This window comes from Gallinula chloropus (genome assembly GCF_964237585.1).
Source record: "Gallinula chloropus genome assembly, chromosome: 6".
NCBI lineage: Eukaryota > Metazoa > Chordata > Aves > Gruiformes > Rallidae > Gallinula > Gallinula chloropus.
The window spans coordinates 24,685,727-24,710,121 of NC_140091.1; the positions used below are offsets into that span (position 1 = coordinate 24,685,727).

General features: G+C 45.5%; 2 protein-coding genes across 2 annotated transcripts; one reads left to right on the plus strand and one right to left on the minus strand.

The window, feature by feature from the left end:
• Positions 1–4,249: 4,249 nt before the first annotated feature.
• DARS2 (aspartyl-tRNA synthetase 2, mitochondrial) lies at positions 4,250–19,775 on the minus strand (the record flags this gene model as incomplete). The annotated part of the gene is made up of 17 exons (XM_084266251.1): positions 4,250–5,165; positions 6,254–6,329; positions 6,478–6,588; positions 6,938–7,156; positions 7,984–8,136; positions 8,315–8,377; positions 9,594–9,701; positions 10,469–10,648; positions 11,241–11,310; positions 12,120–12,226; positions 12,936–12,982; positions 13,584–13,707; positions 14,798–14,893; positions 16,061–16,162; positions 16,459–16,525; positions 18,415–18,514; positions 19,673–19,775. 17 exons carry the CDS (start codon positions 19,773–19,775, stop codon positions 4,978–4,980), a joined length of 1,914 nt encoding a protein of 637 aa, XP_084122377.1. The 3' UTR covers positions 4,250–4,977.
• A 239-nt stretch (positions 19,776–20,014) lies between these two features.
• Positions 20,015–22,985, plus strand: CENPL (centromere protein L; the record flags this gene model as incomplete). The annotated part of the gene is made up of 5 exons (XM_084266299.1): positions 20,015–20,020; positions 20,093–20,290; positions 20,563–20,814; positions 21,396–21,938; positions 22,785–22,985. The coding sequence occupies 5 exons, from the start codon at positions 20,015–20,017 to the stop codon at positions 22,854–22,856; spliced, it is 1,071 nt and encodes a 356-aa protein (XP_084122425.1). The 3' UTR covers positions 22,857–22,985.
• Positions 22,986–24,395: the final 1,410 nt, after the last annotated feature.

The following is a 24,395-nucleotide window of genomic DNA, read 5'->3' on the forward strand; positions in this document are numbered from 1 at the left end:
GCCCTGCTCAAACACTGCGTCTGGTACAGCTGGTGATGACACGTAGTCGGCGTTTGGTAATTACAGAAAACAATGCTCTGGAAAAAACCCAAACAGACTATAACAAGCATAAAATAAGAGCCCAGAAACATAGAGGGGAAGTCACAGGAAGCTTAAACATAGGTGCTGGAAATCCCCCGTGTAGGTGGCTGGCAGCTGTCTGTGCTTTTACTGTGGCTGTTAACACGGGGGCCAAAGAACATCCTGAGCATCCTCAGCAGGCGCCCGGCTACACAGGCTGCCAGCAGCGAGCGTGGTCAGAACAGATCGCTGTGCAAGCTGCTGAAGGCAAAAAGTGGGCGTGTGGGGAAACAGAAATCCTCACAGCTCCCCTCATCCTTCAGCTCTTAGGACATCATCTAACACCATGCCTGCTCTATTCCTCATGGGAGACAGCTGGGAAACGCAGAGCAGCAGTCACATATCCCTGGGGTTGGAGATTCACCACCCAAGCATATAAAGCATCACCTCCCAATCACATGCGGCAAAACTGGATCTAGCTCATGATCTAGCCCCAGGAATACACACACAGAATCACACACCTGGGTCAAGGGTAGGGGGAACCTCCAAATAACAACATCCTCTGGCTTCTACAGCACTGAGCATCCTTACATCAGGCTTGAGCTAAGGTCTCCAAGAGGAAGACACTGATACACAAATGTCCTTCTGCCAGACCTGGGCTACAGGACAGTGATGGTATAAAACAGCAGTTCCCCCCTTCTCCCCACAGAGTGAAAGAGTTGGTACAAACCCAGCTGCAAACCTCCTTGAAATCCAAATGATTATATTTTTGGTAGAGGAGCAGCCCGTTTTCAACAGAGCTGGAAATTAATCAGCGCCCTGAACCCCTGTGTACCTGCAGCATGGGATTACACCAAGCTGCTGTGCAGTTATACTGGAGTTTAGCTGCTCCTGGAGAGAGATGCACCAGCACAGCACAGAACTCCAGCTTGAGCTCTGAAAACAGCTCCTGCCTTTAGGGCAGTTTGTACAAAACCCTCACAGCCAAACTCACCCAAGACTTTAGGGATGGCTGAAATCTAACACTGTTGTCTCTCTCCATCTTGACCCAACCTGAAATATTCTGGTTAGGCTTGGGAACTTTTCAGAACCAAAAACTCATCCCACTTTGGCTGCTGAGAATCCCACTAGCATGCCACATTCCTGTTCTGGAAGAGGCAATATGCTGAAACACACCAGGAATGTATCTCTGATGTTACAAAAGGGTAGTTAGTATAAACTCCACAGAGGCAATTCCAGTTAAGTCTATTGAAACTGCACAGAGCCAGCTGCCCTGCAGGTGGGGAATAAACTGTCTCTCCATCTTACCAGTGTTTTGTTAAATCCAACAGAAGAAAATTAGCAAGCTGGGGAGTTAAAGGACCATGCAAGCCTTACATAACTGCTCTGGCTCCTGCAAGAACACTCCTTGTACACTCCTATCCCTCACCCTACCGTTCACATCTCACCTACACTAGGTGCCAAGGTCTCTGGAATAGAAGTCGCCCAAACATCACAAGTTGCTCCATACCAGGAAAGACTCAAACCCTCAGGCAACACCCACATCCAGCTGATGGCTGTTCCCAAAGACAACCCTCTGGGGAGAGCCTGGACAATTCTCCTGTCCATCACATACACACACACACCCTCTTGAAACAAGATTTAAGAAAGAGCAGACACGATGACATGTGGAAACCACTGCAAGGTATGCAGAGAGAGTAACAATAGGACTTTGTTATTAGTTCTATGTACACATGTACTGTAGCACCGGAGGCTGCTCTGTGTGCCAGGGCTGTTTCCACTAACAGCCTCCTTAGTGCCTCCAACACAGGGAGGAGTCTGTCCGTACGAATTGTCTCACTGCTTACTCTTTGGATAAGGATGTAATAACATAAATGAACCCTCAGGGACTTTGGATTGCTGTTGACAAACAGATTTACACTGCTGATTTGGCTTGGGGGTGGAGATCATCTCTGTATGGGGAAGGAGAAACTACATCCCAACCCACACAGCAATCCTGGTAGCCCAACCTTCTCTTGCACACCACAGCTCCAGCAGAGGATTACTTGAAGATTAACTCTTAACAGAAGAGGCCAGGACCTTGCATCTTCCAGCACAGCTGACACAGCAACATTTCTCCACAGGTTTGTCTCTCTGTATTCCTTTGCAATACCTGTCAACTCTTGCTGTGACTGAAACACACAGCCAAGTATGCCAACCAGATTGCAGTGTACAAGGGACTTTCCATAGATCAGGCTTCCACAACCCAAGTGAAACCCTACACAATGCTGCAGGAAAAACAATGAGTGTCTTCTCTGTGACAACATTCACACCACTGCTGGCAAATTCACACTTACACTGCAAGCCGCCTTCATTCACAAACCCAAGCACAGATGGCTTGCATAAATCTGGGATACATCTCTCCCTTCCACCTACTGATTTGTGTCAGGATTGCAGCAGCTTGCGTGACCTGTTTTGTTCCATTTCTTTCTTTTACTGTAGTGAAGGGCAGCTGTGGCACTCACCTGGAACTGCAGCCAGCCCTTACTACAGCAGCCAGTAAACAAACACCACACAGACCGAGCTTGCACAAGAAGGATGCACATGCTTCAGACAGCTTGCTCAAGAACAGCTTTCCAGGCAGCGTTACACCTCAGCCTAAGCCTCTCAGAGCTTCAGTTACCCTTTGAGCACCTGATAACCCTAATTTAAAGAACCAGGACTCTTTGGGTGCATTCACCCTTACAAACAGTAACAAACCAAATGATTCAGTACCACTCATTTCAAAATTGAAGGAGTTCAGCACATTATGCTTATAGTTACTGTAAATAAGTCAGAGAGGAAGAACTTTTTAGAATAAGCATCATTTTCTGTGGTTCCATGTCCTCAAACCAGCCTCTGACATCCCTGCTTTAGGAACACAAGACAATCTCCAAGGAAATTCCAAGCAAGTAATTAGCTCCCTACCAGTAAGGAAACTAACAAAACTCAGCATCCTCCAAAAAAGCAGTCTGAATGGAATCCATAGCCTGGTAGTGGCTGTATACCACTTACGAGTCCAGGGAACAAAAATATGTGGTGTAACCCACAGAAGGTGCAAAACCAAAAACCATTAAAAGTTTAAGATGGATCTGCTTAAGGATACAATTTGCAAGCTCAGTTTCTCTCTGAAAACTGATCCTTACCTCCCTGACAGCTTCTAGTCATGGAAAAAAAAAAAGTAAAACAAGGGTGAATTAATATCAACATAAGAATACAAGGGAAAAAATGAATTCCCAACACTTGGCTAGAATGAATGTGAGTACAAACCCAGCATTATGGTTGGCTTTTTTATATAGCATGTAACCATGCTCTGAGGCTGACCATAACAATCCTAACATGGGTTAAGAAAGTGTTTTAAGTTTTCTTTTACATACGTAACTCCATCTGTAAAGCAACAGCAAGTCAGCTCTACTGTTACTTGTCCACAGATGGTACCTTACCTGTATAAAATATTATAAAAAAACCTTAATGAGAAGAGCCACCTCCCTCTTCATTCCTATTTAAAATCACCAACAGTGTGCCTGACCATGGAAGGTTATCCTGCAGCATGGAGACAGAATTGGCCAATAACCCTTGAAGCAGCTCAAAATCTCTAAGACAGGATCCTCTGCAGAAGGATGGAGTTCAGTATTGGCTCAGACAAGAGCTTCAGTCTTCCTTCTCTCCTCTGGCAGATGGCTCCTTCTGTCCTTCCCACCTGGGACACCGTAGCTCTTCCTTGTCTTCCTTTGTACCATCTTCCTAGCTTATTCAGGTAATCTCTGACCCAGCTCCTTCACTTTCTTGCTTTCTTCCCACCAATTCCCTGCTTTCTCCAACCTAACACGGAGCAAAGAACACTTACTGAGTGCTATACATGCTACAGGGCAGAGTCAAGCAGCTTGGTCTGGAAGGATGCTGCTAGAGCTCATGCTCCACTCAGTACAGTCACTCCTGTACCATGGCTGTTCTCATGTGGGACAGGGATGAACAGTTGTTTGTGAGGAACTCACTGCTGCATCCACTCAGCACTGTAGCAGCAGGTTGGCAGGACCAGGCAGAATCCACACAGGACTGGCAATCCTGCTACACTGGCACAGGTTCCTTGTCATCTCCTGGAAGAACTGGGGGTCATACAGAAAAACTGGCAGCTTGTTGTGGTAGAGACAGCCTGAAGCCAAGGTCAGTCAGAACAACATTGCCAAGCTTTATTTACAAACATACAAACTTCAGAATTAGCGTGCTGAAATGCACCAGGACCACAGGCCCCAAAGACAGATCATCACCTCTCACAAATATCCCAAGGAGAATGGCTGCAAACATTATGAACGCTTCTCTCCCTCTGAAGGGAGAACACAACTGCACACAGACTCCCTGTGGCAAATTCTGGAAGATCTTGTATCCTTCTACATGAGACAAGCTGCTGGCTGCACAGAGTTTTGCTGTTAAGTCTCCAGAGCTCTCAGGCCCAGCACAGCAGTGCTCTATTGCAAAAGTCCTCAGCTAACAAGTCAGAGATTGTCAGGAACACAAACCATCCTGCCAGGGAAGCCGACACTGGCTCCTCCAGATGGGAGGAGAAATACTTTACAAGGGACATGTAAAAAGTAGGAAGGGAAAGGAAAAAAAAAAATCTTCCCACCAGTATAGCATCCCAAAGCCAACAGTCTCAATATCCTATGCTGAAATTATACTTTCTTTTGCTTTTCTCTTTCCCACTACCATCCCCAAGGTGAATTCCTACCATGGAAGCCTCACATCTATTTCCCATTCAATCCTGAACCTGCCATAATAAAGTGGATCATACCACTCCCCCACCCTCCCACAACAGGTGATGTCTTTTGAACTGAAGTCGAGTATTTAGATGCTGTAACCACCTCCAGTTAGACAGATCAGCTTACATCACTGGCTTTAAAGTCAGCTTTTCTTTGCCTCTTTTTCTTCAAGTGGCCAGGAAACCTGGATGTGATAGGGCTCTAGGTCTTCTGGAGTGACATAGTCTGGAGCATCACCCATCAGGTCCCGTCCTCTGAAGGATTTAGGGAAAGCAATGACATCTCTGATACTTGGAGCGTCAACGATGAGAGAGATCAGTCTGTCAAGTCCTGGAAGCAGAAAACAAGCTGGTGAATCACATGAGTTATGGCCCTGTGTCACTTCCCTTGATTTAGGAAAAACAGAAACAGATAGATGGAGTAGATAATATTAGTGAGCTTGAATAATAAAACTGAAGCAAAAAAGGGGGAAAAATAATTTCAGCCAGTAGCAGAGAGCCAGACTTGCCTGAGGAGCAGAAATGCTGAGGAAAATAAAGCTTTCCAATATTACAAACAATTCCATGGCACACCAAGGACTCCAAGACAGAAGCAGTGCCTTTGTGAAGGCAGCGTAACAAACCAGGGCAGTTAAGCTGCTGGAAAACCATGAGAGCTCTGCTTAACTGCTCAAAGTTCTTGGTCAGCTGTTTCTGAAGGATTACAGCTAGGAGGAATTCAAGAACAAGAGCCTCTGGGTGACTTCCCATCCGGAGGGAAATCACACTGGAAGGTCACAGGTTAAACAGTTCACTTTTTTTGGTGTTTGGTTTGCTTTTGTGGTTGTATCCATGAAGTCCATGCTGAGCCAGATCAGGGAGCTGGTTTTGCAGCACTCATGAACTGTCAGTTTAGCACCCTAGTTCAGTGAGCAGAACTGGTAAGAAGGGAAGCAAGACTGAAGCAGAGCACAAGAGGGTGAGGTTGTGGCAGTGACCCAGGGCAGGAAACATGAAATAACGTGCTTTCCCAGGCCTCTGGGCACAGGACTCCATTATGGCTGCACAGGAATGAGAAGAAAGGTGGCATGATCTTAACAAATACACTGTGCAACAGCAAAGAAGGATCATACTTGGAGCCACCAACATGTGATTCAGTCCTTGCATAAGAATTAAATCACACTATGACAATGGAGAGGAACACCAAAACACTCTGCACGTGGTGCCAAGACCTCTGTTTCCTTCTCCAAAGCAGCTACAGAGATGGAAGGACTGTGCTACCCATATTGGTGGTACCAAATAGCAACCCCCAAACAGCCATCTCTGTCAAGAGGAGACAGGCTTTTGGTAATAAGCATGAGGATTGTTCCTGGGGCCTAATATGCCAAAGCCACAAAAATCTGGAAAAATGAGCATCCTGAAGAGCTACAGAGCACTTACCTAAAGCAATTCCTCCATGTGGTGGAGCTCCACACTCCAAAGCCTCAAGCAGATGGGAAAGCAGCTCAGAATCCTCCTGCAAAATTAACTAAGTGTCACTGGACAAACACTAGCAATGTAGGTGCTAGGAGTCATGCTTCTTTATCTAAGGAGGATACAAGGGTTTTCTTTCAACATACGAAAGAGATCTCCAAGAGAACATTGGAGAAACCTGTAGGCATTACCTTCAGCACTTTCTCCAGCACGAAACGCTGTTGTTCTGCACTATGAATTCGGATAGAGCCACCTCCAACTTCACTGCCATTCAGCACAAGGTCATAGTGCTGGCTACGGACCTGCAGAAAGAAATGAACAGGCACATCAGCAAGGCTGGGGCACAGCTGTATCCAACCACCTGCACACAGACAGCAAAGACACTGAGTGAAGCCATGGCATACTACAACACTACTCTCAGTGGTACCTTGAAGTTCAGGCTCCAGTCCTGCCAGAGGCACAGACTGTCAGGGACACACATGGATATTAAAGTAATCTGGAAGTCATCTCTTCCAAAAAAGAGATACATACAATGTGTGTTCAGTTCCATGAAACAACATCTCTTTTTACAGGAAAAGAGATGCTACTTGCCCAGTTTTCCAGAGCACACAGCTTTAAAAGAGCCAGCACTGCAGGCATGAGGTCACTTACTTTTGTGGGATCAGAATAGAGAAGGCTGGTATCTGAAGGATGAGGGGCAGTGAAAGGGTGATGAGCAGATTCCAGTTCAGTGGGATTCTCTTCCTTGGGGAGGAAAAGCGGAAAATCCACCACCCACAGGAAGTGAAAAGTCCCAGGATCACGGATTACCAGCCCAGCTGTCTCAAGGAGGTCAGCACTCTCCAACCGCAGGCTTCCTAATGCAGAGCACTGTGAAAGAGAAGGGAGAGAATGAGACTGGGTGGTCTTACTAACAGGGAAGTTACTCAAACAATGTTCCATTAAGGTAGTATCAGAATCACTTCTAACACATTGTTGTCTTAAACGCTTTTTGCTTCTTTCCCAAAAGGGAACCTTCCTGCTGAGGTAGCAGCAGCTCCAGGGTTTGACAAAGGCAGGCAAGTAAGGAGCTGGAAAGCTCATTTTCTGCCAAACGTTCTGTCCTCAGAAAACTCTGGTACATTAGTCTCATGCTCTGCACAAGTGTGGATTAACTGAGGGAGCACAGGTTAAATCTGTGCTTTGCAGACAGAGAAATGAAGGCACAAAAATAAAATGATAAAGATTTGGCCATTGAGCAGAGCATGGGACTTTGCCAGAAACCAGTGCCTCGAAGGCAATGTCTGCTGGTCAGAGCGCAGGAGGGTAGGAACAAAGTCTCCCATCACTGCAGTAATGCTTCACTCTCCTCATCTGCTTAGGGGAGACAAAATTACCTAGATGACTTCGTTTTCTAATCAGTTTGATGCCTTAAAAATTACGTTAATGTGAGAGAGAAGGAGACATCAGTTTGCTCCTGTTTTATATGCCAGCCTTCATTTCAAGTTACCAGTTCTTCCCAAAATTTGACTGGGGGCAATAAAAACAATAGGTACATTTCATGCATTATTTGCTCTTCCTACAGCTTCAGCTCCAGACAAACATGGAATTTGATGGTTACCTATTTTAGTAAGAATAATAATTAGATTAAGGTCAGGTAACATCACAGCTATCATGAGCAACATTCAACTCCCAGACACCCAAGAAATGCTTCCTACCACTTGCTTATGTTCACCAGCTGCCAGCAGTACCACGTCATCCACCTGCATGCCCAGCACTTGGATGAGCTCTGACTGCTCCTCCTCACCAAGAGACTTCGTAAGCAGAGACTTGAGGCTTCCATCAGGCCTGCAGATAATTTCCACGATTTCCTAAAGAAAAGTTAAGAGGATGTCAGGTCAAGTGCTGCTCTCTCTTGTCCTGAGATATCACATGCTCAGGCACTGACTCAGCTATTAAACTGCTCTTCTACCCTACTCTGCTGGCAACTGCCTTCACATGCACACTGCCATTCACCACTCCAATGCCTCAGCAGTGCTTCTGTCTCACCTGGTTAAACTGGGACTTTGCAGACACCTTTAATAACTCCAGATCTTTATTTTTAAGATATCGCTGGGGAAAGAACAAGAGAAGACACAATTAACATCAGAAAAATCTATGGAAAGCCTAACCAGGATTTCAAACCTCTCCAGTTACTTGCTTCTAGTGAAAGTTTTATGAGGGCTGTGGAATAGGGAATGGACTAGGCTGCAGCTGGGTGTCTTCTCCAAGGGCTCCTTTCAGGAAGGGGCCCCTCTAGGCTGTACATCTGGGTGCAGCTTTTCTCCCTGCTCACAGATCAGACTGTCAGCAGTCAGATCAAGCCAGCTGCCTCCAGCATGCAGGAACAAGATTGTAACACCACACTTTCGATGGGGAAAGCACAGCTCCTTGTGGAGGAACAGAAGGAAATTGACCAGGCTGACTCACATGCAAAGAACTGTAGTAGATGTGAGGACCTGCATCAAGATCTTGATTTATTTTCAGCTACTGTGATGTTCAGAAGGGCTCAAGAGTCCACTTCTGCTTTGCTCAGATACACACCTTAGTGCCCTCTCGTGGCACACCAGCAGCTTGCACTTCTTGTGCCAGAATTAAGGAATCCCCAGAGAAACCATATTCAGGAAGTCCTATTCCCCAATTAATACTCAGCACCTAGTGCACTTCCCTCTCCCCATACTGCCCAAGCTGTAAAGCTCCCCACAGCCATAATTAAACCTGCTTACATGTAAAATACATGGCTGTGTCAAATAATCTTCTACATCTACTGTCAGCTCTGGATGTGGCTCATGACATTCTCATTACAAAACACACGTCGTGCCCCCAAACACAGCAAAAGCAAACATGAGAAGGGCATGTACCACCCAACCTTTCTCTCAGTACTCCAGAACACAGGTGTGCCATACCTGGCTCTATTTCAATCTCTTGCCCCAGGACACAATTTATTATTGAGATGCACATCAGGAGCCACCTTTGAAAAACGCAAGCTGAAATCCCAAGAGGTTTCTCTATCCTTGAGGGACTTTGCAGGTTTGTTTTCTTCCTCCCCTTCCTGATGACAATATATTCTTCCTGACATTTGATTGTCTCCTGACATTTGACTGTCTCCATCCCCCTCTTCCAACATCCCTCACCCTAGCCTCACATCAGTCACAACCAATCTCAAGTTCCCTGAAGGGCACTACACTCCCAGTTAACTGCAAGGAACATTTCCATACCAATAAAGGAATTTAAAATAGTATTTTATTTATTTCACAAAGTTTAAGCAGCATGTAAAAGCATCACTTACCATTCCCTGAGGAATACAAATGGCTTTGACAGCACCATTTGGGTAACTGAGCGCATTCTGTATGAACTGAATGTCTGATCTTCGTAAAGAGTCTCCAATATCCACTATCTGAGAAGAAAGAGATTGCAGGAAAAAGCAGGGGTGGTGGGAACACCAAGTGAAATCCTGCACTCAGTCTTAATGCTTTCAACACTGTTTCCAAGGATATAATTTCTTTGCTCAGAGAAATCAAGTAGTTCACAGAAAGAGGTGAGCGAGGCCAAGCTGGAGTGGCCATCAGCAGGCTGAGCACTGCAGAAAATCCTGTGTTTGAGAGGATGATATCCTACCAGTGAAGAGAGCTGTGTACTGAAAAAGAACCCCCCAAAAAAATCAATTCCTGCATAAATGTAAGATCCTTTCTTGCTTTTCAACACCACTCCTTATACTCTTATTTTCTGCTTCCACATATCTCCCATACAAACAGTGTATGCACACAACTGTTTGCTGCCTTGAAAATAACTTCGGGGCCATTAAAAGGCTGGAGCAGCCTGTCTCAACTCATGAAGCACACTCACCAGGAGCATGATTTGGAGAGCAGCAGGGAGAAACACTTACAGGATCTGCAGATGCTCCTAAGACAGTCAAGATGCATTGCTTCCTAACACTACACTTTAAAGATAATATTCTAAAAACATTTCTTTTCCCTACAACTAAGTAATCAAACCCTGTCTCCTCCAAAAGATTATTACCTATACAAAGGAGCAATGATGGGATAGACCCCTTAGGTGAAGTATGACCCTCTGCCAATCACACAGACATGATTTACACAAAGATTAGTCTTAAAAGACTAACAGAAAGGAAGAGCTCCAAGTTTCCAGTGGGCAAACCCTCACCTTCATCCCAAAACGAGTGTCCGGTTTATCAGTCCCATAGTGAGTCAGTGCCTCCTCATATGTCATGGAAGGGAAAGGAGTCACAATCGAGCCTCTTTCCTCAGGCCAGGAATATTGCAGGAGACCCTCTATCAGTCTCTGGATCCCAGCTTGATCTACAAATGACATCTCTATATCTATCTTAAAACAGAAAGCAAGAGGAGGGATTCCACATTAGGTAGAGGTTTTGCCTTCGCACTGCTATCTGCAGCTGCTCTTGGCTATAATGGCAGCATAATAAGAAACACTATATGAAATTCCAGTGTGACTGCATTAGACTGAGGATGTGCTTATGATCTCCCTATAGCCTGGTGACTCAGTCTCCTCAGAGAACTGAATGAGGTGGTAGTGACACGGACAGAAGGAGAAGCCATGAATGAACCAGGCTAACTCTGCCTAGGATCTCAAGACTGAGGAATGAGCTGCCTGACCCAGTGGGACAGAGGCAGACTGCATCATCAAGCACCACCACCTCTGCAACACCGTGCCCACATCCACTGCAGAGGGGAGTGCACAGTCAGCCACAGACAGGAACCACTGTCACCTACAGAAGACACACAAAGGGCCATGTCCATGAAATGCACAGCGAACAACACTGCAGCCCCTGAGCAGCACAAGAGCCAGCAGAAACTAAGCCTTCAAAAGGGAAAAAAGCTACATATAGTTACATTAATTAATAGTTTGGGTTAACTTGGGCTGAGGAGGAGGGTGAAAGGCAGAGCGAGCCGGTTACCTGAGTAAATTCAGGCTGCCTGTCAGGCCGCGAACCTTCATCTCGATAGCAGCGGGCAACCTGAAAGTACCTGCAACAGTGCTTTTACTTAGATGACAATTTAAAGTACCCTAAATTAAACTCTAACCACAGAATTATCAAAAAGAAAGAAAAAAAGGTTCTGTTCCCTGTGCAGCAGATGATCATCGCCCTGGTTGTTCACATCCCCTCACAAGCATGACATTTTGATTCTAAGCAACTCTACCAGCAGCATCAGGACGTGTATCCATCTCCAACCAGGGCTTCCCAAGGCGTGCAGAGGGTCACCAGGTGAGCTGTCTCCCAACAGGGGCACACACAAACCCTTTTCTGACCTGATGCTGCTCCAAAACTGGACTCTACTAACAGCCACACAAAATTCACTCATGGTCAAGACCCGGCCTACAGTTCTTTGCATGAACAATTGTCTCCCTCTCCCTTCAATTTTGAGAAACAAGCTCAATCAAAAGCTTGTGCCCAGACACCCAAAGAACATGCTCAATCAAGCTCAGCTCAGCTGCCCAGCCTCATTCAAACTATTTCTATAGGCTACTCTTAGAAATACTTTTATCACACAATAGATGTTCCATCTTTCTACCAGACTGTGCTTCAGATTGTTTCCATTTAAACCAGTGGAGATTTCAAGCCTCAGACAGGAAACATTCCCTCTTACTGGGAGATACTGCTGGGGGTACAGAGGGGCCAGCCTAGCTGAAGGGTCCTAAGTATTTAAGGATCCCTGTTAAAAACTCTAAACCACCTGCACTAAGTTTTTGTGGAAGTGTCTAAAAGCTTCACAGATCAAACCAACTGAACCCTCTACAGGACATGCAGGGAACAGGAGTCCCAGTAAACACTTACCTGTCCAGGCCTCCAACCATGAGGAGTTGTTTGAACTGCTGAGGACTCTGGGGCAGAGAGTAGAACTTGCCAACTTCCCTTGAGGGCACAAGGAATTCTTTTGCTCCCTAGAATCAGAAAAAAACATTTACACAGTTCAGCAAATAAGCTCCTTCAATTTCTGACACAGAGCTCAGACTAAAAGCCAAGAGGAAAGGATCCATTGTCCCCATTACAAAATCCCACTTGTAATGAAACAGCTGTTTGTACATTAGACTTAAAAAAAATAAAATCTTTTAACCAACTACATACAAAATATCCCAAAGGAGGATTCTTCCCATTCTGCTCTGAAATGGTATATTGTTGTGTGCTAGTCTCTATGTCAGGGGCTTAAATACAAGACCTTCATGTGCCAACTGCATCAACAATTCCTAGGCTACAGTCCTCCTTCTCCATGATTATTTTTAAAGTTAAGAGAGTATCAATTCAAAAATTAAAATGACAGCACTATTATAGCAACCTCCTAGTCAAGGGATAAATGCTGGGGAAGCAGTGCTCATTTATCATCTGGCTGTTCAAGGACAGGACTTGCATTCAACGTGTGGTCTGCAAGAGCAGCTTCTACGGAAGCTTTATTCATTTGGTGGTTCAAAATTAAGATGCAAGGTATCACCTCTTCCCCCCTCCCTCTCCTTGCAAAAGGATCCACGTTCTCATATGAGGGATCAGCACGTACGCTGTTACTTTGAGGGAAGAGCAATGAAGGCCAAGTGGCAGCCCTCAATAACTCAACCACGAAATGCCTGGGCTAAAATGTGTGACTAACAGAATACATACCCCTGGGGTTCTTTTAAAGAGCGTTGGTGTTTCTACATCCACAAACCCTAAGAAACAAACACATGCTTCAGACACAGAATATGCTGAGAAGAGTATGAAACAAAGTAAGCCAGAGCAAGGTTAGTCAGGAAAACAGGTAATCTAGCACACCACAGAGACTTTTCAAAATCTAGAGACCTTGCTACCTCTGAGAATCACTTGTGTAATGACAGATGTAAAGGCTCTGAGCCTTTAAACATCCTGCCAGTATTACTGATGATGGAGGAGTCCATACAAACTGAAAAACTATTAATTCTCTATCCATTTTGAACTAGGCTTTGCTTTTCCAAAACCACTTCCTGATTTTGGGATAAGCAAAAGCTCTGTAGGAAATCCCTCCCTTGGGCATGCTTCAAGGTGGGCAACCAAAAGAGTGTCACCCCTCTCTCACTAGATACAGCTCATTTGAAACACTTGGTTAGTAGCGTGCTGAGAGACTCGAACATACTTTGTTCTTCAGGCCTGCCAACATCCTTCCAAAGACCCCACTGTGAGCAGACATATCCTTACTAACTGAGACCAGACGGAGTAGATGATTGGCAATCTCTCCCAGCAACAGGAAACAGCTAAAGTGTTGTTTGCTGCACACTTGCCAAACACTTTTCTTACCGTGGAGGTTACACAGATATTCCCGCATCCTCATCACCACCTGTGATCTCAGCCTCAGGTTATACTGCAACTGGAAGCCACGCAAGTCCAAGTAGCGATACTGCATCCGTAAGGCCTCTGATTTCTGGAGACAAGAGGTAACTAGGATTGAGAGACAAAATTCAGACTGTATGTCTAATGAAGCCACTCCTAAAACCAGAGAACAAAAGGGGAAGCTAAAAAAGCATGCTGCTCTGTTGTCATAAGTGACTTAATACCCACAACTTCTGCAGCCCAAGTGTTTCCATACAAAACAATGTTAAAAAACCCCTACAGACAGGCATCTCATCCCTGGAGATGTTCAAGGTCAGGCTTGATGGGGGTCTGAGCAACCTGATCTAGTGAAGATGTCCCTGCTTACTGCAGAGGGATTGGACTAGATGACTTTTAAAGGTCCCTTTCAACCTAACACATTCTATGATTCTGATATTTACTGCGTAAGAGCTTCCTCCACAAAGTTCAGGATTTCAGGCCTCCTCACTCTCAGTGCACTGCCACAGGCTGTAGTAATTCTCCCTGCATTTCCCAAGCAGGGGAGTGGCATCATACATGGGTCTAGTGAACCTGAATGGCAATGCATCCTTCAGACAGACAGGAAAACTGAAGTAGCATGGATGACAGGAACTGCCCAGGACTTGTAACACAGAAGGAACAGGACTCAGTTCTCCCAATTCCAACACCTTTGAGTTAGTCACACTTTCAATAGCACAGAGAATATTTTTTTCAGAGGAATGCCACTCCTACACCACAAAGCCTGTGCTAAAGCTATCCTCCTCTAAGACTGTATACTTAGAGAGGAAGAAAATCCCCTGGCTGACTAGCTACCTGTCCAGGTAGGACTAAGTACACTTGCCTTAAAACACAGGAGGTTCTGTTTCACATTCAAAAAAGGCAGCAGAGCCTGATTTCTTTCACTCTTCCTTTATCATCTGTTCTTACAGTGATATTTAAAAACCCTGTGTGCTGGAATCATTCAAGCCTGTCTTCTACTTAACTTGAACTAGAAATAGGTCCTCACAGCTAATCAGCAGTACCCCCTCTGTAAAATACCACCCTTCCCCCAAAGCAGAGCTTGGAGAACCAGATGAAGCTCTCATTTTTTGCCATTACCCTGAGAAAGTTCCCGGTTTATTGAAGAGTCACCTCTCTGGTACCAAAAAAAAAGGGACAGATACCTTGATAAAGTCCTTGATTTCAAAAGGTAGCTTCTTGCAGGAGTTTAGGATCTCTGCAGTCTCTGCCTTCACTTCAATATCTCCTGTTGGCATTTTCTAGAGCAAAAAGACAAGAAAAAAACCTTAAGATTCAAAACTTCAGGAAAATTTCAGGAAGAAGGTATTTCAACTTTCAGGTATTTTGGGTCAGGGGGAAAGCAAAAAAACTAAAAACAACCCACAACAGAGCCCATGTTACTATCTTCCCTGCCTTCTAACACAGTATAATTCTGAACTTTCTCCTAGATTTCCTTTCTCTTCAGACGATGACAAGTCACCTCACCGCTGGTGGTATATTCTTTCCCAGTAAGCATAACGATAACTGCAAGGAAAAAAAATGACTTTTCCTTTGCCTTCTTCTCACAGGAGACACTGAGCACAGAACACTCAGGCACAGGCCCTTCCAGAACATACATATTTGGACAAAATACTACTTCCACTGGCTTCAATGAAACCACACAGTACACATTTTAGTGCGCATTAGCAGGACAATGTCAGACAAAAAAGGCAGCTTGTGAGGAACTTCTAGTTCTGAGCACTAGTTCTCAGAACTAGTCATCTTTTTCTTAGATCCTGAGGGAGAACAGGCAGCTTACCCCACTTAGTACTGTGCCACATTAAAGCTCATTTGATCCTGCAGAACTCTTTCTATTTGCCAGGAGAAAGTATATACATCCTTCCAAGAAAATGATAAATGATTAGAAGAAATAAAAGCATCCCTTGAAGCCTATATTCTTTATGGATATCTCTAAGTGGTCAGAGCAAAAAAGTTATGGGCATAAATCCAGGTTCTCTCTTCAGGTCTGTCAGTGATGGGATACATATAATCCTGACAGATTATTCCATGGCTGATTACAACAAAAGCTGAGGAATGCTGAATAAAAACATTGTTTAACCTCAGTTTCCTGTAGAATGAGAACAGCAAAACCTACTGCGAGTGATAAACAGGTCATCACATGCATGATAGCAATACATATGCTTGAGAACAAGAATTTCTCAACTACGCTTTAAAAGCCTGAAAAAAACCAGCCACTGCTCTTCCAAAGGGCTGGAATACAATGCAATTTATGAGTCCTGGTAACATGCTTTGAGGTTCTCCTAAGTCAGAGCAGTTACCTCACTGCAAAAGCCTACAGCAAAGCTATGACAAACTCCTCCATAATCCTACTCTCCAGTGCTCTCTTCTACAAGGAGGAAACCACAAGCCACCCCCATCCTCCTCACCGGATTCTCCTGCCCCGGGGGCCGAGGGCACACGATTCCAGTCACGCGCACCACAGACTCCACTGGGGCGCTCGCCAGGAGCTCCTTCACGTGAGCATGAGCCTGCAAGAAGATGACAACATCACAGAGAATTCAAAGAGCAGGACGAACCCTCCAGGCTGGAGGGATTCATTTCATAACAGCCCATTTGAATCTGGGATCACTCCTCATAACCCAGAGGAAAGGGTTTCTAACTGCAGCGTCAGATCAGGGCTCCCAGAACGCTTAAATCCCCCTGTGAGTCAGAACACCTGGTCTGACAAAGAATCTCATTCTGCTCTCCCTGTCTGCTGGACCCAAGCTGCCAAAGGGGAAAAAGAAAAAAAAACCAATAAAATTGGTATATGGGTAGCACTTACCTCATCCTGTGGAATGAGGATCTGGGTGAGCCCCTGGAAGTCCCTCAAAACCAGAAACAGGTCTTGCCTGAACCATGGAAAAACACAAGAAGAAAAAGCTTTTATTTCAAGAATTCGGTAGCCTTCTGCTTTTGAAGCAGAAGCATGTGACAGCTAGCTACTTTCTGTACCTTGGGACTAATCCCAAAGCACTTCCAAATAATGTATGCACAGATACTTTCCCCACATCTGAGTGTAATCTGAACAATTTGTTTCAGATGTTGCCCAGCCACAGACAAACAACATGCAAAGAAGCACAAGAAGCAAGACTTTGATTTGAACATCTGATCCATGCAGAGCAGGGATTCTGAAGATGTGCGATTCCCTATGGGGAAACATTGTTCAGCTAAACATGAGCCATAAAAGTAAAGTTCACATGGACCAAAAAAAAGTCCAACCACAAAACAAAGAGCACACTGGTCCCATAAAGAGTTTCATGTGAACAATCTACACTTCTAGACCTAGAAGAAATCTTGATCCTAAACTTTGATCCCTTCAGCTGCAGCAGAGACAGCTACCATTGCACTTGATCATCAAGAAGCTGTCAAACAGACCGGGCTGTCTTTAAAAGCAAGACTGCAATAATCACATTGCAATCATCCTAAAGATGACCACAGAGATCAGAACCTCCTAAACAAACCATCCATGCAGACTATCACTGCAGAACAAAGCTAGATGAAAGCAAACTGGACTGTAAAATCCAAGTTGTGGTACACTTTCACTTAAATTGAAGCCATGGGACCGATCTCCATTTTACAAGCAGGTACCCAAGAACAAAAAGATTATGGAGCACCGTCCATGCTGTACAGAGACATGCTTTTCACTCTGCATTTCCCAATGTTCAACTCCATTAGGAGTGACTGTATCATATCACAAGGAATTAACATTTCCTCCTCCACTTCCTACCTTTACTAAGTATTTCTTTCTTAAGCAACACAGACACGCTTTAAATACCCATTATTAGATGCCGTAGTTGAAAAGCTAAACATGCTCTGCTTAAAATTTAAGGACACTCAATCACAGAATAATAGGGGTTGGACGGGACCTCGAGAGATCATTGTGTCCAACACCTGCCAAAGCAGCTCCCCAGCTCATATTGCACAGGGAGGCATCCAGATGGGTCTTGAATATCTCCAGAGAAGGAGACTCCACCACCTCCCTGGGCAGCCTGTCCCAGGACTCTGTCACCCTCACTGTGTAAAAGTTCTTCCACATGTTGGTGCGGAACTTCCTGTGCTCCAACTTGAGGCCATTGCCCCTTGTCCTGTCTCCACAGAGCACTGAAAAGGGGCTGGCCATTCCCCCTGCATCCCATACTTAAGATATTTATAAACATTAATCAGGTCCCCCCTTAGTCTTCTTTTCTCCAGGCTGAACAGTCCCAGCTCACTCAGCCTTTCCTCACAGGGGAGATGCTCCAGGCCCTTAATCATCTTCGTAGCCCTTCTCTGGACTCTCTCCAGGAGATCCCTGTCCTTTTTATACCAGGGAGCCCAGAACTGGACACAAAACTCCAGGTGGAGCCTGACCAGGGCAGAGTAGAGGGGGAGGATTACCTCCTTCAACCCACTGGCCACATTCCTCCTAATGCACCCCATAAAATGAGTTCTTTTGTTTACAGGGGGTAGAATTGCTATAAATATCCTAATACCTGTTTTATCTCCTATACAACAAGGGCAGTAATATTTTCCTGCTTTACAGGACTGTAATGAGGCTCAGTAAACAATTTTATAGGACTCTGATATTTTAAATACTGATCTGGCATGCTTCTCAGATGCTCTGCTCCCTTCAGAAGCAACTACTACAGGACACAAAACAGTAACCTGAAGCATGAAAAAAAGCATCTGATTCCAGGCCCGGAGCATACATTGGATGTAGCAAACAAGCATCTTTGTTTTCACCTTGACTTGCATATACCTTTGGTACTGAATCCATCCATACAGCGTGACCTCCTGTCCCACGTGAGCAGAACGCAGCTCTCCACAAGTGTTGGTCCGAGTAACAAAGCTGCTGAAGTCTTGAATAAAAACAAGAAATCCCTCTGTGGCTTTTGTGGACAAGCACGGCAACCGTTACAGAGCTTCCCCCAGAACCCCAGTACAGTTACACATGTACAAAGAAATCACCTCGTATCCCTGAGCTTAGTGTATTTATATCCCAGGTTTTACCATGCAGCCTTAAAAAGACCTCCCAGGAAACCAAAGCCAGCTTACATAATGACACCATTAAAAGAAACACATTAACATAGCAGGAGAAAAAGAAACTACCAGGCTTTTAAAGTTTAAAACAGGTGATATCTATCAAAATGTTTTTTCTTGGAACGACACTTAAATCTCTTGAGTATTAAAAGCCTGCATCAATCATTATTACACCCAATTGGTTTGCGTTTGTGAAACAAACCACAGTGCCTCAACACAGCACTACTTGTCCTTACTGCCTACATAATTTTTTTAATATTGTTTTTTTCCAGGTTATCTTTTACCCTGTTAAATTACTCAATTCATCCCCCCTATGCTACTCTTTAATTGACTTAGGTATTCCAAACGCTGTATCATAACATATCCCCAACACAAGTGCTATAACAATAGGACATAAACGTATCAATGCTCATCACACAGGCATAAAGTCAACGGTTTTCTGGCTTCAACTACAGGTAAAAGGCCCGAACCATGACTACAGAAGACTTTCCACAGAACCCATCAGTCTCAGCATCATGACTTAACTATAAAATCAATCAAGCCCATCATTCACAGACCATGCCAGATCTCCGGCTTGCAAGGGGAAGCCCGAAGGGTGCTGTTACCGAGGTATTTAAGCGTGTAATGATATGAACTAGCTGCCCTTGTCAGTTTCATCACAGCCTAAAGGTTAAAGGCATCCAGGAGGTTCGTTTTGACGACTCAGCGATGCCTGCTGGTTACAGGCTGCGTGCTACAGAGGGGCAGGGGAATCGAAGTAAAGGATCAGGACAAAAACAACGAGACAAATGGGCTTTGATATACTTTGACTGCGTCGGCTGTGAGACGCCCAATGTGAAACAAAACCGCGATTTGGAGAAAGAAATCTTTAAAAGAGCGATCCAGCAAAACCACTCGCCACGAGGGGGGGGGAAATCAAGTGAAACAAAGCAAAGGGGGGGGGGGGGTGGTGGTGCAGGGGAACGCTTCCTTCTCACCTGGAGCCGTCGGGGCAGAGGCCGCCCGGCGCAGGAGCCGCCCGCAGCCCGGCCGGGCCAGGAGCACCCTGGGCAGCTGCCGCAGCAGGCGGGGAAGGGCCATCTCATCTCACGGCTCGAACGGGAAGCGCGAAGGGACCCGTCACGGACCTGCGAGGCGTTAAAAGCACCAAAGGAAAAGTGCCAGCCCCTGGGCCTCAGCCTCTCCCCTCAGGGGCTGCCGCCTCCCGGGCGCTGGGGAGCAGAGCCGGGAGCGGCTCCCGGCTGCGGCGAGCGAGTCACCTCCCGGTGCGACTCGCTTCTCCCAGGGAAAGAGCTGCCGCCCTGCGCCGCACCGGACACATGAACGCGACCCCTCCAGCTCTCCCTTCCTGCTTCCGCTCGCCATAAATAGGGCGGCCGCACGGCACCGCCCCCCAGCGCGGCGCGGGGGCTGACGGGAGGGAGTTCAAACGCGCCCGTCGGGGCGCGGCGCTCGGGCTGCGGTCGGCCATGGAGTCGGTGGATGGGGCGGTGCGGACGCTGCCCAGCAGCGGGCGGTTGTCGCGGGGGATGCGCTTCGGGAGGACCGGGCTCAGCTCCAGGAGTCGGCTTCTCCAGCCAGCGCCTCTCTCCCAGGTAGGGTCGGGCCGGTGGTGGCGGCGGTGGGGCCCGCCCGCCCCTCTCCCTCAGCCGAGCTCGCTCCCCACAGGCGCGGGATGTAGGGCCGCCTCAGCGCTACCGCCTCCTGCTCGGCACCGCTCCCTCGTACCCACTGCCAGGCGGGAAGGCGGGCTGGGGGGGGTCCTGGGCCAGCCCTGGAGGGAGGGGGCTGCCCTCCTTTGTTGAGCTTTAACGTTTATTTTCCTAACTTCCGTTATTTTGTTGGTTTGGGTTTTTTTTTCCTAAAGAAAACCGCGGATCACCAGAGAACAGCGTTTCTGCTGCGCAAGCGGTGGACGCTGTACAGCGTGACCCCCCTGTACGGATTCTCCGATGCTCACCTGAAGGATTATGCCAGGCTGCTCAGTGCTTTTGTCGCTGCCGAGAAGCAGAAGGGATTGGCAGTGGAAGTAGGGGTCGAGCTGGGCATCAAGGTGGCCCTCTCCAGCCTTCCAGACCTGAGAGGTAGCGACCAAGACCAGGCTGCGATCCTTGTGCAGGTAATGAGTCTTTATAGCAGCACTGCCAAGTGTAACTGGGACTCCTATTTTGCCAATTGCTTTTGCTGTCATAAAATGCTTAAAGAAAAAAACAACCCACAAAAACTAAAACCTAGCTATATGGGTTAACTATAGTAGTATCTGTTGAGATTTAATGAGAGAACTTGGGCAGGTTATTTAGCTTCCTAGACAAAGTTAATCCTACCTCTTGGCCCAGGTCAAATTGATGTTTTGGAAAAGTGTTGCCTCAGGCAGAAGTTGCTATTGAAATGCCAAGTTCAGGATGGCAGTGGTTATAGGATGTACCATGGATTGGCTCTTCTTAAGCAGCGTAAACTCAGATTTCAGGAGTGTTCCTAGTGAAGTAAAAAGTGCTTTTCCTGCTAAAATTTGCATGCATCGTTTAGGGATGTCATGGGTAGACTGTGTATGATTGTTATGGGAAAGGGTGTTGCATGTGAGGTCCTGGGAAAAATCTTCTACCAGACAATTAAAATAATTACACAGACTAATGACTAATAATGGCTAAATGAAGTAAAGTGTGTTCTGTAGCATTCAAGTACCTATTTTCCTTGTTCCAGCTTTCTTCAAGATCAATGGCTTCCAAAAAAAACTCAGAAGAGAAACTGATCTGGTCAGGCTGGTTCTGCTCGGTCTCTGGGGAGGATTTTTCCGAGAACGTGCCAGAGGACTTCACTTGGTTGCCTCTGTTTCTCACTAATGGGGCAGAGAGTTACACAGCCATTGTGGGAAGCTGGTTCCAGAAGACTTTTGACTGCCGCTTCCGCCGTTTGGCCATCAGCCCTCTCAATCTCAGCTGGATGGCTGCTATGTGGACTGGATGCAAAGTGGACAAAACCACATCTGCCCTCGAACTTGTTTTCTCTGTCCCCCGTCTGCCCCAGCCTCTGGACATTTCATATGCCATTCATCCAGAGGATGCAAAAGCTCTATGGGACGCAGTCCAGAAAACTCCAGGAGAGGTCACTCAAGAAGAGGTGGATGTCTTTATGGACTGTCTTTACTCTCACTTCCACAGACACTTTAAGATCCACTTGTCAGCTGCAAAACTGGTTAAAGTATCTACAGCGATTGCCTCAGCACACTGCGATGGGATTATAAAGGTGAGGTTCTAAGCAGCACATTCTCCTAACTAATGCTGGGTAAATAAAATGGCTTCATCTGTCTAGTAACATCTTCTACAAATGAAGGTTTCTTGTTCCTACATAGTTGTTAAAGCCCTCAATTACTGTTAGTCAAAATCAGTTCTAGAGTTGGGGCAGCTATTGATGCAGTATTTTACTACTGTATTGCAGCAGAAGCTCCTAACCCTAGGTTGGGGCCAGAAATACATGTTAGCTGTGCTACAACCAAGCATGTTTCTTTAACCACTGGCCGAAGTTTAGGATTGAAAAGATCCCAAACTTAATCAAAATCCTTTAAAAACAAAGTTTATTAGCTTTCTGTACTGCAGTTATTAAGATGCAGGCAGAAGACAAATGTAATTAACCTATTTAGAAGTAACTGGTGCGTACGTAAGTGAAGATGGATGACCTTAAGAGTTAAAACATCTAACTTAAAACTACTTCACTTGTAACCCTTTTCATAATGGTGCTGGTCACCTTGTAGAGGTATCAATAATGTTTAAAACCACGGAGGATTAATCCTTCCTCAAGTTTCTTCAAGAAATACAGTGTGGGTGCTGCTTAAGTATTGTGCTTCATGTGGGACAGGAGCAGAAGTCAGAGGGTTCTGACCTGACCACTGAAAGGAACAGACTGTACCTGCATGTATGTTCTCCGTATCCAGGGTCGAAATAGTAACAGTGGTACCTTGCAAACAGCAGAAGTGTAGCTGGCTACTGACACGGAAGACTTGGTAGTAGGTTTCAAACCATTTAAGGGTGTGAAGTCTGTCAGCTGCAGTTCTTCTTCTTCTTCTAACATTTGGGTTTGTTTTTTTTCTTACAGTTTCTACAAAGCCAGTACCTAACAGGAGTGCTGATGCTACTGACAGAACTAGCAATCTCTCAGATACAGTAAGAGTCATTACAGTATATCTTCAGGCTAAAGAGACTTACTGTTGGAAGATGTATGCTGAGAAACTTGATGGAAACTCACTCCTGCAGCATCTTCTTTCCTTCCATGCTGGCTGTCCCAAGTTGGATGCAAACTCCTACACTCAATTCCATAACCAGCTGCAATTCAACACAGTGCACAGCGAAGACAAGCAGACATTTTGCCCTAAAGAAGGGCTAGAGTACAAACTTGAGGTGGCTTCTTAAGCACCTTTATTTTAGTCCCTCTGTTCATTTGTGTGCAGATACCGGTGAGAAGATAAAGCTTTGCCAGTTCTTGGATGCAGCTTACTGATGTGCATACTCTACAACCCAAGGCAGAAAACTCCAGGTCTCTTAATTTCTAGCTTGCTAAGGCCTATTGGTGAGGGTTGTGAAGTGTTAAACTACGTCCTGGCAAACTGGACCAAAGTAGACTGCTGTAGACTGACACCTGCCTTGTGCACCCTCTCAGACAAGTTAACAGATGGGAAATCAAAGTGTGTGTGTGTGTGTATGAGCTATTTGCTGAGCTTTGCCTGGTGTTTGTTGTCTTGGATGTCACATCATAGGCTGGAGAGCTTTTAGGGTTGAAGCTACGGGTGCCAAAATTCCATACCCCATCTCACCCTTGTACAGCAGGTACTGCAGTGAGGTAGCACTTTTATGAAACTTCTTAGATGAACTTTGAAGTGAGACAGACAGAGTATGTCTGACAAATACAGGTACCAGCTGATTTGAGAACCAGACTGGTACAGCTATGGCTTAGTTTTAAAAACTACTGCTCAGCTCTTTCCAACAAATTTGCATAAATCATCTCTAAAAAACCTAAATTCCCTATAGCTTCTTTTACCTTCTTAACACCACAGACTAACAGCATGTGATGCTGCCTGAGTATGCTTATGAACTCCAGCCCTACTCAGCTTCCAAGGGGGTACACAAAAGTATAGGCCACTGCTTTCACCCAAAGGAACAAAGAACAGCATAGAAGAAATTTATTAAGGTAGCACTATTTATACAAGTTACTCATGCTAGAAAAAAGCATAAATGATACATGTAAACATCTGTTTACAGAATACTTGTCTTCCTTGTGAAGGTGCAAATGATTTTCATATGTAAACACAAGAATACTGACCTTTGGGGGGGGAAAGGGGCTTTTTAAAGTGTTTTAATGACCCATTTTATTACTGTTGTGTAATTTTTACTATATTCAAGCACATTAAAATGCTGAATTGGATGACTCAAACTATGAAGTTAAAAGAACTTAAGATGTCAGCGCTGCCTTTTTCATCTCGAGAATGCACAGTCCTCTTACTCTCTTAAAACCAGATTTAGTAAGGTCCAAGGCTATATCAGGTGCAAAAAGTCATTCTTTCATACTAGATAAATTACAGTACAAACATAGCAGAACCTTTGAGTTGTACAGTTCCTCCCTCCCCTCCCCTGACCCCCAGGTGCTTCGGCAGTCACTGACACGTGACAGTTACTCACAGGGCCAGCATCTAGTTCCTCCCCTCCAAACTCT